Source organism: Lichenostomus cassidix, chromosome 9 (genome assembly GCF_008360975.1).
Source record: "Lichenostomus cassidix isolate B80296 chromosome 9, HeHo_3.0, whole genome shotgun sequence".
In the NCBI taxonomy this organism is placed as follows: Eukaryota; Metazoa; Chordata; class Aves; order Passeriformes; family Meliphagidae; genus Lichenostomus; species Lichenostomus cassidix.
In genome coordinates, this window is record NC_139490.1 from 16,472,429 (window position 1) to 16,493,330 (window position 20,902).

A 20,902-nucleotide genomic window follows, 5' to 3' on the forward strand; every position below is an offset into this window, starting at 1 on the left:
TACTTCTTTTTCCACAGATGGGAAATACAAGGTAGGGATGGTTAGCACCCAGGAAAAGCAAGAACTGGTTTGCAAAATTCAAGTCCATAGAGGAGCAAGAATTTTTGTGCTGAAGCTAAGTTTAAGATTTAAATGCTGCAGGAGAAACTGACTTGAGTTTGTCAATGTATCTTTTTTTTTCCTTCAGGTGCGAGAAGATGTGTTAAACTCCTTGAATAACAACTTTCTACAAACACTAAACCAAGCGTGGAATGATCATCAAACAGCAATGGTGATGATTAGAGACATTCTGATGTATATGGTGGGTGTTCTGCTATTTCACATATTTAACAGTGCAGTAAAGTGTCTTTGACAAATTCAAGCAAATAAACCAGAGGGGTAAAAGCCAAGACATGCTTACCAGTCTTTTTCCAAATACTGCTCTCTGTCTCTTGTTTTGAATTTTCTGTGCGTGTGCAAGACTGCTACAGGTGTTTGGGAAATTGTAATTGGATTCATCATTTAGGTTATCTCATTATCACTTAAAAAACTGATATTAAAAAATGGATGCAGTTCTTAAAAAATTTGCAGTTCTTAAAAAATAAGCTAGTCAGACCCATTCTGTCAGATTATAGATGTTGGTTCAGCTGGAGGTGTTCTCTTATTGTGGAAAGCACTGTGGTGTAAAGCCTCGTGAAACTTCCAGTGTAGTTGTTCTTTAAGACTTAGGATTTGAAGAGGTTAACTTTGCTTAGGTACAGTGTGTGTCCTTGAGTGTTAAATTCTAGTTGGATTCTTTGCTGTTCATCAAGAACTTGTGTAAAAGATTAAGCGGTGTACAGTAGAGTATAATCTTTGGTTACAGGTAAGAAACTGAGAGCATGTAGCCAACAGAAAAGGCTTTTTTTTTTTTTTTAAGAGAGAGGGCATGGCATTTTTATCTGGATTGTGTTATGCTTTAGGTAGTTGATATGTATTTATATTCCTATAATGCTGGGGGTGTTCTAGGATGCAGGGGAGTATTTTTGCTTAGCTTCTAGACAAAGGTTTTGACTTCAAAAGGAAGTATTGAGGTGCTGTGTTTTTTGTGTAAATTTTTTTCCTCTGCAAAATATCCTAAATATTATAATTGATGCAGTACTTGGCAGTGAAGGACATACAGTAATTGGACTTTTTTGATCCAAAAAGCAGGTTAACTGGAATTGTACTCTATTTGCTAACAAGTGGAGTCAAGATCTTGTCTTGTTGCTGTTAAAGATGTCATGCTGTGACTTTGACCACGGTTGTATTAGCTGTGAAGTCCTCTTTGGTAAATAAGCTACTAAAAGTCAAAGAATTTGGAGTAATTATGGAATCACAAACTTTTTTTTTTTAATTGATTTATTTGCCTTCATGTTGGGGTAGTTCATTTGTTTTATTTCAGTAGTGAAAAGACTACATCACAAAAGACAGAGGGCTGGATAAAATGTCTTCAGTGACACTGAATGATTTGTGTATCTTATCTTGCCAAAAGGCAGGACAGATTATTTTGAAGATGTACTGTCTTTGCTATGAGAAATCTTGGACTTTCTAATCTGTTTGTGAAGGACAAATACAAATCAATTGCTGCTAGCTGCACCTGAATATCTTCAAGAATAGTTAATGATTGGAGCAATCTACCAAAGCTAGTGGTGAATTTTCAGAAAGGTTAGAAGATGGAATCCAGAGCTTTCTAGGAGAGTAGCTGTTGTGTTTTAGCCAAATATTCTATGTTATTTCTGCACAGAAGGTGCTGGATGGTCCAAAGTAATGGATAATGCAATGTGTGCTGCTCTTAAAATCAATGATTTCTAATCCTTTAAACAGGGGCAGAGAAAACTGGCTTATAAGCTTTCCTTGTTTTAGTGGCTTCAGCAGTATATTAAAGGCCAAAAACTTTTTCCTTGAGGAAGGATTGCCTGCTTCAGTTACCACTGCTGGGAGAGAGGAGAGCCATTTCCTGTATGGTTTTTGTGCACAGAAGAGTAATGCCTTGACTTTGTTGTGAAGCTTGTGAGTGCTGTCCAAACATCCAGTAAGCCTTTTTCACTGAAATTTCAGGAGGTGGAAACCTTCAAAATTCCTACAAGTGTACGTTGAACTTCATTGGTTATCTTTCAGATTCAGAACAGAATAATAAATAAGCTTGAATACTTCTGGACTATGTAGCCTTCTGTGTGCTTTTTGACAGTTCCTAATTATTTCAAGTGGGTGTTCAGTTGAGCCCTGTGCTTGACTAATTATTTGCCTCCCACTGATTTTTTTTTTTTCCCTTGTACCAAAATAAGAACCACAGAAACAATTAAACTACAATAAAATATACTTTTACTATAACAGTAAAAATAGAACAAAATTTTCTTTCAAAATGCTTATATAAACTTTAGGGCACTGATGTTTGTTAAACCTCTGTGATGTAATATGGGTTTTATAGTTAAAATTTAAATCTTTATTAGGTAGAACTGATGTGAAGATCTGATACAATGGGCAGACTCCCTCCTTTTCATTGACTTGGAGGGACATAAGACAAATTGTCAATAATATATCCTTTGATTACACATTAAAGTAGAAACAATTGTTTAAAACAGGACTACTTTTAAAGATTTGCAGTTTCACTTTTGTCACTGGGATGTCCTCTTGAGTCAAACATAATTTTCTTCATTCAAAAGAGGCTAAGAGTAAGAAACTCCCAGTCTTAAATATGTATTCATACAAAAAGTTTGGAAAAGCTGCCAGTATCACAAAATTATAAAGCACCTGTGAAAGATCAGATCTGACTGCTTTTCAAAGATGCAAATTTCAAAAACTTTTTAATATGAGGATTGATTTATTCTTATTTCTGATGTTGAATCTGGATGATATGTAGGTTTATAACTATATGCTTATGCCAGAAGTTGTTTATACATTTTTATTCAAGCACAGCTAATATAACTGAGGTTAAAAATATTTTATCTAAAAAAAGCACCAAACACTGTATAAACTGGATCACCAGGCACTGTTAATTGATATGCTTGTGTTCTACCAGAAGTATATGCAATTATCATCAGTTTGTAAGTAAAGCATGACCCAGTCCTTCTCTTATTTTGTAGGCCATCTCAATTACCCATCAGTTTCAGGAAATGTACCTATTGCCCAGCAGGACACAGTGTGACATCAGTGAAAGTAAAACATTTAACATCCTCTTGAATTCTGGTCTTACTCTCTTGAATTCTTGCTTCAGCCTAGTGATTGTACATCTTAAACTCAACTATATCTGTTTTAATGCCATGTTTGCTTTCCATTTGTTTCACCCATTGGCTCCCATATGATTTAAGTCAAAACAAACACCTATTCAAACCATCTTCATTTCTTCCTTCTGATTAATTTTGCCACTTTTAAAATAAAAATCAATTCAAATAGAGCTTTTTTAGAAATGCATGTGTTTTCTACAGTGGGGTTTGTGCATTTTGGTGCTTAATGACTGGAATACTTGCTGTTTGAGGTTATGGCAGTATTTTATTGTTTGTGCAGAACCTCTTCCACAAGACATCCTCAAGTTTGTCTTACAGTTGTGTTTTTAAAAATGTGTATAACCTTGTCTCTTGTGAATACTCTGTGCTAAAAGTCTGTTGGTTTCAGTTCTGTTGCAGGTGTAGTGTAAGGTTTTGCAACCTTTTGCACAATGAAGATCTGTCTTGATTATTTTGAGACATTCCAGTTTCCCTGACTGAATTTCAAGTTTATGTAGTTCCACTGGATTCTGTAGGCTATAGCACGAGCTCTCTTCCTTTTTACATGTTTAGGCTGCAGTAATTGGTGCCAGAGTAGATGTAATAGTCTGTAAATTCTGGCACTGTCTGCAACAAGCAGTGGGGTACTGAGCAGTAAAGTCATGTGCTAAGTAGCATCTTTGCTAAGTCATGTACTAAGTCATGTTGAAGTAGTGAAGTACTTTTGGGCATATCTGAAATTCAGCCTCACAGCAGCAGCATCAGTAAACATACCTACAGTGGGCTTTATTTAGCTGCTGTATGGAATGGGAGCAATGGAGGTGGAGTTGCTTGGGCTTTTCTTCAAGCAACATGAGTATGTGTATTCTTAGAATGTCTAATGGCAGCTGGGTTAAACTGGGTTCTGTGGTGTCTCTTCTTTACTACTTGTGCTTGCTAAATTTAAAGCACTTCCAGGTATATGAGCGCAGCAGTCACACCCCTGGCTGCATTACAGGCGGATGGGTAGTGCCAGTTACACACTGAAACTGAATTGTCAGAAATGAACAATTGCTCCTGCAAATACAGCTGTGGATTTTTCAGAGGGCAGAGCATTCCCTTCTCACCTGTGCTGTACACAAAGCTGGTGTCTTTTTTTTAGGCCAGCACTGACAGGTTGGATATGTGAGTTTTGACGGATGACTCTGATTGTCCGTGGCTTACACACACAAGGTAATAGGGAAAAGTGTTGTTCTTATTTCCAGAGCTAGGATCAAAGACACTTACTATATACACAAGGATGTCTGGAGGCTGCTGCATCATCCAGGTAGTGCATCCATGCACAGATGGGTAAAATGTGGCTATTGGTAAATCACAGTAGGTAACTTCAGATCAGAATTATTCAGCAGTGTAAGCAGGATTGTAATTTATGAATAATTGCTGTCTGAAACTCCATCCTTGTCTCCTGAAAGTTACTCTTGCCTTTGAGCACCAACTGCTCCTCCCTGTGGGAAGTGATTTCTGTTCAGTACTGTGTAGGCTTGTCAGTCAAACCTGTTCCCAAATGGGGCTTTCTATGCTTGTTGGTTTTTTTTTTTTTAGATTGGGAGAGCTTCTAGCAAATGTGATCTGTTACCAAGGGTGAGCAGATCAGCAGCATCAGAAATGTTAATGTTGTTGCTCTGGTTTGGGTATTGTAGAGAGGTTTGGCTTACTACAGAGGCTGCTGATAAACTGAGAGGAGTTACTATTTGACAATGGCAGTACAGAAGCTATGCAGATGAGTCATGTCCATGGCTTTAATCCTTTTAGATACCCTGCTGCCTGTGCTTCAGAGGCCTGAATATTTTTTTAAATAATTACATTTTTTTCTCTTCAAGTTATATAGTATTGGACACTACTTTTTAATTTGCTCTTTCATCTTTTTGAAAATGTGTTTTAAGCTTGTCTTACTTGAGAATCATTTACTTCTGTTCTTGATGCAAGTCTGTAAATAAGGAAGTGAAATAAACAGCCCTGTTTCCAAATAACAGAAAAACAAAAGTAACCTATTCTAAAGATCTAGCCCACCACACGTCACTAAACTGACTTCATGAGACCAATTAGTAAATGTTTTGCTTTGAGACAGAGTTGAGCTTTCTTCTGGAGCCACAGAGTAGGCATATCTGAGCTGTTGCCATCTTGTTTTCTCATTTAAGTGCTGCCTGTTTGAAGGCAGAGAGCAGGAACTCACTCATTAATTGCAGAACCTGGTGTTTTGCTTTCCTCTGGTCAGCGAGTGGCAATCTGGCATATAATTATTATATGAAGAATTTTGTCATGTGAATTCAGCTGCTAAATTGTGTGTTGTTGCTTCTTATTTTTTGAAATTGCGGAATTTATGTAAACTTGCCGTTTTGGAATATTTTTTCCATAGTCTGAAGCATAACATTTGTTCTTTTAATGGTTTTATTTTCCAGGTGTTTGAGGAGCTTTACTCTTTAATTCTGAGTGTGATAAAGCACTTAAGATAGTAATGGAACCAGTGGAGAAGCTAATCTTTATACACAATTTCATTAATTGACCATCATCTTTTATCGAATTTGATTATTTTTTAGTATTATTGTTTTGTTATAACTGGGTACATTTTTAGAAAACCTCATCCCAGCCAGATCTGTGAGTGGGTACAAAACTTGTAGCTTTTTCTAAAATCATTGTCCTGATGCTTAAATGGTAGCAAAGCAGTATTTTTAGTAATTGCCCAAACTATGATATTAGAGGAATGGATTGTGCCCTGACAGAAATTAACAAAAACAATGATAGCTCATCTCAGAAAGGGGTTGTAAAAACTCACAGTTCTTCTGTTCTTAATATTGTTTTAAGTGGTCTTACCTAGCAGTGGCTGTTAATCAAATACATGCATTTTCTGTCTGCTAGTGACTTTATTAATAGCCTTCCTTTTTTCTAAGTTGGGAGAGAGGACTAGGAAAGAACAGATGAATTTTTGAAGTGTTTCTGTGGGTAGCAGTAAGAGACTTGGGGTCTGCTTAACATTCAGTCAATTCTCTGTGATGGATTTTGGGCTATGCAGTCTTTAAATGCAGATCTGAGGATCAGCATTGGGTTTTTAAATGTAGGTGGATAAAAAAAGGGTGTTTGAGGAGCTTGATCCTTATAGACGGAGATTATGTAGGGAGATAGAATTTAAACATACATTGAAATGTAAAAAATACTTCCTTCTCTGCCTCTTCTTTTTTTGGGGGGTTACATGGGTGAAATTATAATCAAACATAACAAGGTTTTGAAATATTGCTCAAGTTGAATGAAAGTGAATTTGGGGAGGGATGTCTATAGAAGTCCTTATGTCCAATTTTGCAGTACTAATTAATAAAGATTTTGATTGTAACTCTTCTTGTTTTGGCTCTATATTTGCTGCTCTTTAGCTAATGATGCTATTTCAGGAAATTCACTGAGTATTGACGGTTTTTTGCCTAACAGGAAGATGCACAGGGGGAGGGGGTGGAAATTAAATAATTTTACTTAAAGATCAGAAAGAGATGGATGGAACGGTTTGAGTAGGTAAGTAAAATCTCTTGCAAATAGTGCTATGGATTTTGTCAGTAGTTGAAGGTTCCTCTGCACCCAGACTAAAAAGTGGGAAGGCTGTAGATCTGCTCTGGCATGCTTTAGTTATAAATCCTGTGTTTATGCTCCTAAGCCAAGTAGAACTTTCAGTGTAAATGAAGTTTTGTAAAATGGGACTGATTTTTTTAAATTTTGAGGGTATGCATAATTTCTGTTAAGACAGAGAAAAGATACATTTGGTCATATTTCCACTACAGAGAAATAATCAACCTCTTGTACTTTTGAATAGCATAGGTGCACTGAATTCACAGTTTTATTGCTGTTTCTGCCCTTGCTGTAGGACCGAGTGTATGTGCAACAAAACAATGTGGAGAATGTCTACAACTTGGGCCTGATCATCTTTCGAGATCAAGTCGTGCGTTATGGCTGCATCAGGGATCACCTGAGGCAAACTCTGCTGGATATGATTGCAAGAGAGAGAAAAGGAGAAGTTGTAGACAGGTAAGATGTTTGTAAGTGAATGTCTTTGGTTGTACATAATACCTGTCAGTTTTTAAAGAGGGACCTAAGAACATACACAAATAATTCAGTACTTAAGACTACATTTGTGATCACAGCTAAAGTTTCTCCGTATTCTGGAGTAACATATTCCTTTGTATATTATATTTTAGCATGGTGGTAAACAGGGAAGCTTGTTAATATATTTTTTAATATTTATCTTGTGTTTTTTTATTAAAACTTCATCAAATGTCTCCATTATCATGCTGGGCCAGAGCATTTGGTTACAAAGAGTTTGACAACTTTCTGCCTCTTGCTCCCTTGTAATTCCTCCATACTGAGAGGTTGTTTAATTTTCTTGTATCTTTTTATTTATTTATTAGATTCTCTCTTTTAATTCCAGTTCCTTTTCCTCATATTTTGATCAATTTGTTTTTCAGCAGTTCTGTTGCATCTCTAATTTTTAAATATGTTTCTCAGCTTCCTTGGTCACTTCAATGGAAGTGGAGTTTTGTACCACCCACTGCAGATACTACAGCTGAAGGAACTGCAGATTTGCAAGGTTTTTTGTGCTTCTCCAGTTTCAGAACAGCTGTTGCATGTAGGGATATGTAAACTCTTTGCTACTCTGGCTGCAGTTCTGTGACTAAGTTGCCCAGCATGCAATTTCAGAAAAGAAAAATACTCCCCAGCTACAGCTGTGTATTGTCCCCTACTGCCAGAAAGTGGAATCTTTTTCTAGATCCAATTCTTGTTTTCATTAACTTGCTGATATATTTGAATTTTGGTGGGTTTTATTTCGTGTTCAGTTGGGTGGGTTTTTTGATTTTTATTTTTTGTGTATTTTTTAAACAGCCAACCAACCAAAAACCTCGAACTTTGCATAGCAACTTCCATGTGTGCAGTTGTTTTGAATTGCTCAGTTCTGACCTATGTGTGCAGTTTTCTTTGAAGTAGTATTTTGGGTTAATTTCTTCTATGTTGAAATATGTTCTTCATCATTTTATGACTTAGTAGAGCTTGACACCTGTGTCCCTATAATTGCATTTAAAATAATTAATAATCATCGTCAGCTCTTTAGTTTTGAACAAAACCAAACAACCTCGTTTCTTGAGTGTTCTTGAAAATGTCATGTACTGAACAAATTAGAATTGACTTTCTATTACTACATTTTATTAAAGTCAATATTGTGTTATGAGTTGTTATTCTGCTGTGTACTCTGTCTTTCAAGCACGTAGATTTCTCAAGCTGTTCACACCTTACTTTTTGGCAGAGGCGCAATAAGAAATGCTTGCCAGATGTTAATGATTCTAGGTCTTGAAGGAAGGTCAGTCTATGAAGAAGACTTTGAGGCTCCGTTTTTGGAGATGTCTGCAGAATTTTTTCAGGTATAGCAATATTCTAATACCATATTTGAAATATTGTTGTAACTCTCTGGAATTATCTGGTGGTACTTCAAATATTTGTTGCTTTTTGATGAGTATGTCCATCTCCTTTAAATGAAATAAAAAAATAGTCACTAACTTTGCAGGAAAAAGTAACACAGATTTTACAGAATTAGCCTAATTTGAATGTAGTTTCGAGCTATGGGTGCCAATAACATGTAAAGTAATCATCTTGCTAATCTTGTGCCTACTTTAGGCTATTTCATGCAACTTAGCCTACCTCTTCTTTGCCCCCACAGTCTTTTTGAAATACCAGTAGCGTGAAAGGTTCAAAGAAAGGTTTCAGCCTGGGAAACCTGTCAAATTGCCTTTCAGGAAACTTTGTTTCCTTCATAGTTTCCACATTTGTGAGTTTTTTTTTTTGTAGTAAAGTAAACCAAGTCAAGGAATTGAGCATAACCAAGTGGCTCTCCACTTGGTTATCAAGTTGAGGGTATCTATGATCAATTGTTGATCAGCCACCAAATAATACATTCCAAATATTTTCTGAGGGGGGTTCTGTGAGATAGTTGGAGGAGTAAACCAGTTGAATGCTTGTTGAGTGTAATCATGATCATCTGTTGCTGGAAATCGATAGAAATTTTAAAATCACCATAAAAGATACCTAGATAAGATAATTTGTGAGTCTCCCAATTCTCATGCAGGATTAACTGTCAGATGCTCTGATCTCCAAAGTTCCTTGGAAAGCAGAAGCATATGTTCCACAGCCATTTAAGTGTCATTGTGTTCTGCTTTCCACTGGTGCTTATATAAAGTTAAGAAAAATAATTACTTTCATTTAAGTTCTATTACTTATCTCTGCCTGAAAAATACGCCATCTTTTCTCCAAAGACTCTGCTGACCAGTGTGAATAAAAACAGTTTGGCATGAAATTATGTGCTCAGCATTGTCAGTAATGAAAATGAAAACTGTCAGAAACTGGTATTTGGAAGGAATCTTTGATCCTTTCCTTTCCCCATCTTCATTTTCTTTGAACCTATAGCTAAAACTCTAGTTGGTAACCAGAAACTAGTTAGGCTTGGGTTGTTTTAGTAGGAAAAACACCTTGTTTATATTGCAAGTTCCTCCTTGTGTAACACATTTAGCATAATAGAACCTTTATTTTGTTTTAAGTGTGTATGTAAATCTTGGATGTGTTGGACATGCTGTGTTTGATTTGAACTTGCTTATAAATGCTGATCTGACATGTTTTTACCCTTGACAAAAAAGTCTAAAGTATTAATTTGTGTTCATTGCAGATGGAAAGTCAGAAATTTTTAGCTGAAAACAGTGCTTCTGTATATATAAAGAAAGTAGAAGCTAGAATTAATGAAGAAATAGAACGGGTGATGCATTGTCTGGATAAATCAACGGAAGAACCCATTGTGAAAGTTGTTGAGAGGGAGCTTATTTCCAAGCATATGAAAACTATAGTGGAAATGGAGAACTCTGGGCTAGTTCATATGCTGAAAAATGGAAAGACAGAAGGTAAGACTTCATCATTTGTGAGGCACAAATGCTAATGACCCTGCTTATTATTTTTAAACATGGGATAAGTCAAGCTTAACATTTGTGTTCCTGTGTAATTGTGGAAACACTTAGTGACTCTGTTTGCAAACATCTGAGAATATTCAGTGAGTGTTAGATGGCTCTTAAAACAGAGCCCATGCCCTTAACTTGTTTCTGTTTAGTACCAGATACAGGTACTATTTCGGTAAACCAAGTATTTTGTAAGAAAAGTACAAATATACTACAGTGGTCTCTGTCACCAATTTTCCACGAGCCATTTTATTATTTCCATTCCTCTAGTATGTACCTGTGAAAATGCATCACGGTTTTGTGGCCTACAGGCAGTTATTTTAAAATGTTTTTGAGTAGAAGACTTAAACAGAAACTTTGCAGTATCAGTTCTTGGGGAGGGAGTATTGTTGGAGAAAGGAGTTGGCCATTTCTAAAGGATAAGAAGCAGCTTGTTGAAGTGGTTGAAACAGAAGGGCTTGGCTTGATTTGCTTTTCTCTCATAGAGGTTAATGTGGGACAGAGTGACTGAATGAAAGCTATTATGGAAATAGAACATAAGTTTCTAAAGCAGCATAATGAAGAGAGGGATTGTAGTATCTATATTTAGAAATCAGTGCTCACACTAAAGCCATGAGAATAGGGAGCAGCCTTGCTGCTTAGATTAATGGCCTTTGTTCATTAAAGCAGCTTCACAATTACTAGGTGATAGTGAGAGCACAAAGTGAGCACATTTCCTAGCTGTAAAAAAAGAACTACTATGTTGAAAACGAAAGTGATGATACTGTACTTAACACTTTTTTCTTTAATATCCAGTTTAGACAGCCTTCAGGCCAAGGGTGCAAGAATATTAAAGGGTATTCTTAAAATATAGGAATTTGTTTAACTTTTATAGGCCTTGGTTTGATTCAGTTAAATAGTAAAGTGGAAATGCTGCTTTATGAAGGTGAGATTTTGCATAAATGTACAAGGATGGATTGTTCTTTGGAAAGCAATGTTTAGCCTAAGCCACTTCTCATTATTTTAGGTGGATGAAACATAGTAGTTTAAAACTATATGACTGGCTTTAAGACAAATATGAATTAAACCCTAAAGTTTTGCCAGTTTTTTCTTTTAATACATAAACAAGCATTTAATTAGTGCTGTCCTATTTGGTTAAATGTACTTTAAAAAAAAAACAACCAGCTTTTGATACAGTGCTTGATTTTGGGAATTATAATCTTGGAAGCTACATTCTTAAATACTACTGGAAAACATAATCTTGCTGAAGTTCCAATAGGTTCACTATCCTTTAGCATTAGCAGATGCCCTGCTACAGACAGCCCAGAATTATTGAATACAGTCTTTGCTTTTCATTTTGAGGCTCCTGCAGTCAGCATGTTGTCAGGGCTAAAGGAAAGAGGAGATCAGAAGAATTTGGTGTCAGAGCTGTTACAAGCTGCTTTTTGTGGCTCAAGTGGCTGAACTTCTACTGTCATCTTTAGCTCTGAGATGAATGAGTTACAGAAGTGTAACACACAGAGGTGTCCTGCATAATCTCTCATTTTTGCTTGCAGACCTTGCTTGCATGTACAAGTTGTTCAGCCGTGTGCCAAATGGTCTGAAGACGATGTGTGAGTGCATGAGCTCATACCTGAGAGAGCAAGGCAAAGCACTGGTATCTGAAGAGGGAGAAGGAAAGAATCCAGTTGACTACATTCAGGTAGTTAAATACTTTAACTTCCTTTTCTTTCCCACAGTCCCCACATTAGCAGTTTACCACCTACGCAATTTATAAGGTATATGTTGGTATTGGTTCAAAAGGGATTGTTATTAATAAGCTATATTTACAGGGTTTTTTTAAATGTACATTCTCTGAATCTTCAGACATGTTTAGAAGTTTTACTTAAGTTGTTTGGAAAGTACATACTAAGTTTTTGTGCTTTTAGTAGATCCTTTTAATAAACAACTTATTCAGCCTAATTATCTAACTACTGGGAACTTCTTGGATTACCCTAAATGCTTTGTCTCCAGAGTGAGTTGTATATCTGCTGGCAAATAGCTTTTGAGTGTCCACTTTGTTTAATTTTATCTAACATTAGCTATCGGTGTTTATTGAGGCAAAAATCACATGGCAGTATTTCATGGCAAGCTTAACTGTGACTGAGAGGTGAATGTGTTTATCAGTCATAACAAATTACTCATTCCATTCTCTGTCTCCCTGAGAAACAGAACAGTTCTGCATGTTAAAAGATGTGTTCTTTCTTATTCTCTCTCTCACTAAGTGATGTGTACCATTAATTTACCAAGATCACAAAATATACTTCAGAACTACTTGTCATCTTTTCTCTTCCATTGTCTCTTAGAAGATGGTTTGAAATTTGCATATAAAATCTTTAGAGTTCATTGAACCTTAAAGCTGTGTTTCTATAGCTGGAAGATGTTTTATATTTAATGTGAAAGTGTGTATTCATTAAACATTGTTTGAGGTTTTTTAAAATGTGTGGTTCAAGTCCTTGTGTCTGTTCTTCGTGAGAAACATTTAGTGTTGTATGTCAATCTGTGCTGTTTTGTTTGAAAACAGTAACTGTGCTAGAACTGGTTACTATTTGAAGAAGCCATTTGAGTGTAAAAACATTTTTGATTGGATTATTAATTTTCTGGCAATGCTGAAGCAAACTTCTTACTAGGCTTGAATAAGAATCACTTCTTCAAGGCCTGGTAAAAAGAAGGGAGGGTGCCCTTGAAAAATTATTAAGTTTAATGATTAAGGACTATTACATTTGTGGTGGTATGATTTAGAAAAAAAAAAAAGGGGGGGGTGTAAAATTATGTGAAAAATAAGTATCTGGATTACTTTGAAGTAATTTTCACTCCTGATGGGCCTAAAGAGCTATCATAAAAAATTTAACTGAGAAAGATAGATATAAAAACTCAAATTATAAAGATAGTACCAAGATTTTCTGTCACAAAGGCAAAGAGCAAAATGAGGCTGAGGAAGACTTGCAGCCATACCCATGTACTTTGGCAGAGCTCAGCCCCTCAGTATGGATCCCAGCATCTCATGAAGATGTCCTAGGGCAGGGATTGATACTCAATTACTTAAAAACCCCCAGAAAGCTTTATCCACCACTTCTACTGAGATGGTGGAAGAACTGAGAAATACCTATGAATTGAGAAACCACCTTTCCCTTCTCATCTCAGCCATGCTCATGTGAATCTGTCAAGGACAATGCCACTAAGGAGACAGACATGGAAGCTGCATTAAACCATCAAGAAAAAAATCTCCATCACAGCTCAGCGCTGCTTCCACAACATGACATCATCTGAGCATAATTGGCAAGAGGATTGCAAAAGCATTGCCAGGGGATTAAACTTAACTTTTTTATAATAGTTTGAAGGGATGTTGAAATGCTTTTGTAATTCAAGGTACTAACAGTTTCTCCTGTTTAACACCAGGTTGTTCAGATGGTGTACTCCTGGAGAGGAGACATGAGCTAACCTTGGTAAACAGAGAGATAGTGGAATTTACTTTGAATTTAAAATTTCTAATATGCATTAATTAGCCTGTCTAAAGACCATTCCTTTAAGTGAGATGGTGAGTTCCTAAGAAACATTACTACTTCTTTGAGTAATTCTTGAATGGCTTCTTTAAGTAACCTCATATGAGTAACTTCTTAAAAACCTGAAAACTTAAATATCATTTAACTTGGACAGTTTTTGCAGGTAGTGGTTGTCCATGACCTAACTTTCAAGTGAAATTTTCTCCCCCTGCCTGCCAAATGCTGTCTCAGTTAAAACCTGTGTGTATCATATATACTTAGCAAGGTGCTCAGGTGATTTTAAGTTGTGTCCCCCTTGTATACTCAGTTGCTTTAACCCTGGATGAAAATGGTGCAAACCCTAAAAATGATGCTTAATAGTCCAGTGATTTAGTTCAGAGGAAGTGGTTCAGTTCAGGTTGCTTGTATCTAACTTTCACATGCTCCTGGTGACTCTTAATGATAGGCAAGGAGCATGCAAGTGAATAATGCAGAGCATGTCCCTGGATTAAATTAGAGGGAAACAAAAATGCTGACAAGTTTAGGCCTGTTGTTGCAGTGTGTTTTCTCCTCAGACTTGTTCAGTAGCTCTAGGGATGCACTTAATGGGTGCTTAGCCTCAGCTTTCCCATATGCTGTGTTTATGATACTGACTTTGTGTTCTTTGAAATAGAAAAGGCTTAATGAGTGCAACAAATACCTCCTTTAAGTTGCAGATTTCAAAATACAGGAAATCAACCTGTTTGACAAGGGTGTTTAAAAAGCTTTCTTAATCTGAGAAGTGTATTATAGCAAACTGTACTTGTATTTGACACCAATATTTTAGCCAGTTATCTGAAAATTGCTTTCTATAAGAGATTCATGGCAGCAATAGAAATGGAAATGAAATTTCAGATACTTTCTAACAATGATGAACAGAGAGTATTGCAGAACCTCTGACTGTAGATCTGGTCTTCTCTATGGCCTCATCTATTATTATTGTTTCGCAGCTTACAACTTCCTATCAGTGAAAATGGTTTTTCTTTCTTTTCTTTTTTTGAAAGGGTTTACTGGACTTGAAGAGTAGGTTCGATCGCTTCCTTCAAGAGTCTTTCAATAACGATCGACTCTTCAAGCAGACGATTGCGGGTGACTTTGAGTACTTCCTCAACCTCAACTCCAGGTCTCCAGAGTACCTCTCGTTATTTATTGATGATAAGCTGAAAAAGGGAGTCAAGGGAGTAAGTATAAATCAGCTCAAAATATCATACTTTTTGCTCTGTGAATTTGGATGGAATTAAACTTAGCTACTTTTCTAAGAATCATTTTTATATTAAGAGAAATGGCAATACTACCTTTAAAAATGTATGTGTAACACATTTGGCCTCATAACACTTTAGATTTAAACTTACAGAAAAATCAGGTATAAGATCTGTGTGGCTTGTCACCTACCTCTAAAGCAGCATATCTGAATTACTTCTAGCAGATACTTCCTCAAAAACAATTAGGTTGTAGTAGATTCTGCAGCTCCCTTCTTTTGAAACCTTAAGTATCTTTTTGCCTACATGATATTTAAGGTTTCAAATTTATCGTTTGGCAGCTATTCTCAAGATACAATCATTTCTTTTGAAAATTAATTTGATTAGTGAAGAGGATTTGTCTTTGCTGCTTTTTACTGGTTTTACATACCAGAGGGCTATTACCATATCTGTCATTTAAGTACATCTGTTATTTTCAGTCTTAGCTTCTTTCATGAAATTTTCTGAGGTAGAGAACCCAGAACTGGACAGGATGGTTCAATTGTAGCTTCAGTGACTCTGAATAAAACTTAGTATTAGCGCACACAACTTATGCTTTGGGAATCAAATAGTAAATTCTGGTTTTTTATAAAACATAATCATTTTATTTGCACTAGACAGGTGTTGCAAAACAAGCTGTAGCAGTTAAAAGCTTCTATTCCAAACTAACTTTTCTTACTTCTAATATTGATTTCTCTTGGTGGTTTTTAGAACTTACCCAGAAACTTTTACTGTATTTATCAAGGCATTCTGCCCATTTAATGTTTCCCTTCTCCCTTGCTCTTGCCTTTCCCTTCCTTTTACATCTAATTCTTAGTTCCACTTTATTGAGTTTGTTCACCTTTCTTTCGCCTGTCCATCATATGTTGAACCAATTTTGTTGGCCACTGTTACACCATCTGCTGCTGTGAATTACTTTAAGTATTTAGGTTGTGTAAGCCACTTGTGCTGGAAGATTAAGACCAGCAAATTATTTCTTTTACAGCTAACAGAGCAAGAAGTAGAAACTATTTTGGATAAGGCAATGGTTTTATTCAGGTTTATGCAAGAGAAAGATGTTTTTGAACGCTATTACAAGCAGCACTTGGCAAGAAGACTTCTCACGAACAAGAGTGTTTCAGATGATTCTGAGAAAAATATGATATCCAAATTAAAGGTAAGACAGTACTTGCATACCTCTTAGGGGGTTTTCTTTCTTTTCTGTTTTTCATAGATATGTTTTTTTCTGTTTTTATGTGAGATGTATAGATAATGTGAATCTTGATTGCTGCTAAATACAGAGTTGATTTTGAAAGCCCCAACAGAAAATACAAAAGGCTTTTCTGAATATTTCATGGAAATAAAAAGAAGGAATTGCTGAAAAGCCCCTGTGATGAGAGTGCAATCTAAAAAACTTTTTTTTTTTCTAAGTTAGTTAAGACTTTTTAAATAATAGGACAATTGCAGTGACTGAACTTGAAGATAAGACTGTGTTTATCCTAGATTTTCTATCACTCACAGTGCAATTTTGTTATTGCTTGTGTTGTTTTTTAGTTGCCTCCATCAGCAGACTGGTGATAATGCTCAATTCCTTTTTGGTTAAGTAGTTTGAAAAAAAATATGTTCATATCAGTCTCTAGAAACACGTTTTCCTGAGCTGGTTAAATATTGATTAAATAGACCAAGAGATGGAGAAGAAAGTAATGCCTAAAGCTGAACAGACCTTAAAGGAAGTTCTCTTGCAGCTTCTTAAGTGGCAAGATAAATGGCTAGGGAACTTCTGAAGCAGAGTGATCCTAAAATCAAACTTACTGATCCTTATTTTTGATCTTCATATTCTGTCAGTAAGTGCAGCCTGTTTGCATCAGATTTCTCCCAATTTCAGAGTATTATTTCCTTCCCAGTTACCTCTCCACGACTTGTAGCCTGGTGATTCAGAAGGCACAGGGTACACATTCACAAGACAAATCAGTGGACATGAAGTGCCCTCTTTTCTCACAGAGCTGCAGAGTGGTTAGGAAACCATGCTAAAACTTAACATGCTTACCTTTCCTATATATATCACAGGATGTGTTAGAAATGGGCACACAGTCCTGCTTGTGCAACTGAAGTGCACAGGCTTGTGCACATCTGTCTGTGTGCAGATGTCCCTGATTCTCACAAGGCCTAGCAATCTTGCTGGGTAATCTGCAGTCAGCCTGCAAAATAAAACACTCTTAGGACAACAGGAGTTTCCTTGTGATATAAATAGGGTTCGTTTCCCTTTACAGTATTGTGCTGAAAAGCAGGTGAAAGTGTATGTCTTGATTTAATAAGCCTTTATGGTTTTTTTAACATTACATAGAAAGCTAAAACAAAATAAAAAATACAATAGTGGAGAAAAGTGAAGGAAAGCAAGTTAACATCTGTGTAGGGTTAGATCCTTATACAAGGTAGGAAACTTTGCTAAGAGCTGAATGTAATGCAAATGGAAATTCCCCCAAATATAATTCTGGGGATTTATAAGCCAACTTTTAGCCTCGCATTTTGCGTATCAGAAGCTTTGTTTTCACAGTGCTGGTACAAGTTACTCTGTGTATTTTTAGACTGAATGTGGATGTCAGTTCACGTCGAAACTGGAAGGAATGTTCAGGGACATGAGCATCTCAAACACAACGATGGATGAGTTCAGGCAACATCTTCAGGCGACAGGGGTGAGTGGTGGGGTCTGGGTGTTTGTCCTTTTACTTCAGTACAAACCCTGCACTTCCGTCCAGGCTTGCGGTTTTTCATTTGCTCCTAAATGCGTGTGCCGAGAAGGCCTTTGTCAACTTGAGCAGAATGTTCCTTTTACCGTGTTTCTTATCTTATAAACCGGGTTAGCATTTCCCGAAATGCCAGAGTCGGCTGGGAGCTCAGTCACATCTTGTGAAGTGCCAATTTCGTTCCGTATAATACGTGTGCCCAAAGGGCTGCGCGGCTCAGCGGCTCTGCCGGGCGGCACCGCCAGGGGGCGCGCGGCGGCTGTCCCGTCCAGCTGTGCCCGCCCCGTCCAGCTGTGCCCGCCCCGTCCAGCTGTGCCCGCCCCGTCCAGCTGTGCCCGCCCCGTCCAGCTGTGCCCGCCCCGTCCAGCTGTGCCCCACTGCAGAAACCAGCTGCCAACTCCCATGTATGTTTTCCAAGCTTTCCCATTCTTCAAAGTTCGTCACCGGTCGTGATGTGTATTTTTTGCTTAGAGCAAGAAAAACACTGCATGCTGCAGGTATTTGCAAAGCATGCCAGCTCATGTTGAACTTCCCTGGCACAATTAATGCCTTTGCTAAAAGCAAAGTTGTCGTTTTATTGCAAATTTCAAAATTTAGTTTTTCAAATTTTGTTGCAAATTGTCAAATATGGACTTAGTTGTTTAGTTAGAAAAAATGACACCCTCTTGTAAAAGTAGGTGGAATATTTTATGGAGACATCACTTCTTTTTGAAATATCAGTTTACTTGCTCTAAAACACTGGTTTCTTTCTTGTGGTGATAGACAGTAGCACTTAATAGTATATAATAAACAGCCAAGTGTGCAGCTAAGGTAGGGTCTGTATACCAAGCATGATAGAATCAGTTGCATAAGTCTGAGTGTCAGGAATATTTTTATGGATGCACTGTGTCCAGTGTCCCTGGTTGTGCAAGGTGATATGAAATCTTTGCTGTCTTGAAGCAATTGGCTGAAATCTTCCTCATTGGCATTCTGTGAATCATCATGAGTAGGAGAACAGCATGTTCTCTAAGTGGATTCAGAAGAGATTGGACAGGATATGGATAAAGGTGTTTGTGGACAGGCAGCTTTCCTACTGTTTTCTTTTGGTTTCTTTTCTTTAGAGGCTAGTCATATTTTGATTCTAGAATGCTTGAAATATAAATTTCAAATAAAATTTGTTAGAGCATTCCCATTTTTTAGGTATCATGCCAGACTTGTATGCTTTGATTTTTGTTGTCCATGATGTGTGCTCTTTGAAGGTATTGATTCTACCTACTAGAGCTGAAAGTAGTCAGTTTTAAGCTTAATAATGCACAGTTTACTTGGGATACATACTGAGCATTATGCATCACTGGTAGACAGATCTTTATCATCTACTACCACATCTTCTTTATAGATGAGCAGTTCTGCTGGGGAATGTTTCCTCAGCAGTGCTGAATATCCAGTCATGGCTGTCCTTAGGGAAAGTGGATAGGTGGGGTGTGTGAAAGTGAGTAACTGCTGACTTTGCAGTCCACAGGGAACTTACCTGTGGACTGCAAAGTCAGCAGTTACTCACTAACATCAGATTTAACATCAGATATTCAGTATTTCCTCTCTACTTCCAGAGAGTACATTTAGAGGGAATTATTTTGAAACTGACACACTTTATGCAAGCCAGTGTTATTGCATGTCATCAAAAAACCTATTTAGAAAGATTTGTTGCACTATAAGTTCTGTTTATGATTACAGACATTTAGTTCTTGGTTAAGAATTTATTTTGTTCAATTCAGTATGCTCTTAAATGTCAGAGGGAAATAATGTAGAGGATTTTTGCTGTACCATCTACTCTGATTTTTTTTCAAAGTTAGACAAAATTCTAAGCATTTTAAACTGATTTTTAAAAGTGGTGAAACATAGTCCTGTTTTAAAATAGTGTATGTTTTCTTCCAATTATCCTTAGGTGTCGTTAGGAGGTGTTGATCTCACAGTGCGTGTCCTCACAACAGGTTACTGGCCTACCCAGTCAGCCACACCAAAGTGCAACATCCCTCCAGCTCCCAGGCATGCTTTTGAAATATTTAGAAGGTATGTATTCAAATAGATTTTTAAGTAGATTTATTAAGAAGAAACTTTCTAAATTTATCTGTACAGATTTTTTTTAACAGTTTTACTGCTAAAGATGGGTTGGCAAACTTCTTCAGCTCATGTGAAAATTGGAGAATGCAATAGTTGCGTTATGATGATTGAGGTTTTGGGTGATTTTAAATAGAATTCTGACAAAAGTTAAGGTTTTGAAAAAGCAAGAAGTTATAAATGCTTTTAAAATGTCCTCAATAGCTCTAAAAGGCTATGTAATGTTTTAAAGGTATTTTTTCTTCAGTACAAAATGTGAACTATGTATTGTTTTCAATTCAATTCCATTACAGATTTTATTTAGCCAAACACAGTGGGCGACAGTTGACACTCCAGCATCACATGGGTTCTGCAGATCTCAATGCCACTTTCTATGGGCCTGTTAAAAAGGTAGAGAATCAAGATTATGTAAATATTGTATCTTTTCTGAAAAGTAAGCAAATGCATATTTTTAGTAACTTCAGCATTTTTGTAAAATAAAAGTAAACCCATTGTGAATGTAAGAATAAGATGCCTTCCATCAGCTTTTTAGTCTGATTCTTTCTTTGTAGCAGTTTTGCTTGGACTTTTTTTTTCCCTCCTAATCTAATTTGAATGCATCACTCAGCATTATCATTTACTTGTAGAAAAGTAGTAAATATCGTCTAGAAGGAACCTCAATGGTTTGAGTGGGTTTTTTGGGGTTTTGTGAGTCTCAGTCCAAAGTGAAAATAAACTTACTAATTTTTGCTAAGCCAAGTTTAGTCTGCTTTTCATATGCAAAGTGCAATGTAGATAACATTTTTTTAGAAACAAGACTCTAAGCAGAGTTTATAGAAGTACAATGTTTAATTAGTATGTATACAAGAAAGGAATCTCACAATGATGACACCAGTACTAAAATGCTAAGCTGGAGCTAGTAATGGCATAATGCTTGGGAATGTGGGAGGCAACATAAAATGGAAGCAAAATTCTTATAACAAGGTATTTATAATGTGCATTGGTGAGGATGTTAAAACTGTTACTGTAAGATAAATATTTTGATAATTTTAAAGATAAGAGTAAGAAAATTTGGAGGGCAGGCAAATAGTGGAAGAGGGGCCACAGAGGTTGTGGAGTCTC

At 36.6% G+C, this 20,902-nt stretch overlaps 1 protein-coding gene across 1 annotated transcript in view; it reads left to right on the forward strand.

Moving 5' to 3' along the window:
• CUL3 (cullin 3) overlaps positions 1-20,902 on the forward strand; it is a 54,841-nt gene that overhangs the window by 26,443 nt on the left and 7,496 nt on the right. Inside the window, exons 3-12 of the mRNA XM_085069642.1 lie at positions 188-301; positions 7,087-7,247; positions 8,518-8,632; positions 9,928-10,156; positions 11,743-11,888; positions 14,751-14,927; positions 15,970-16,140; positions 17,549-17,656; positions 19,629-19,753; positions 20,095-20,191. Of these exons, the coding sequence (XP_084925768.1) occupies positions 188-301; positions 7,087-7,247; positions 8,518-8,632; positions 9,928-10,156; positions 11,743-11,888; positions 14,751-14,927; positions 15,970-16,140; positions 17,549-17,656; positions 19,629-19,753; positions 20,095-20,191 (1,443 nt within the window). The remainder of the gene's footprint in view (positions 1-187; positions 302-7,086; positions 7,248-8,517; positions 8,633-9,927; positions 10,157-11,742; positions 11,889-14,750; positions 14,928-15,969; positions 16,141-17,548; positions 17,657-19,628; positions 19,754-20,094; positions 20,192-20,902) is intronic.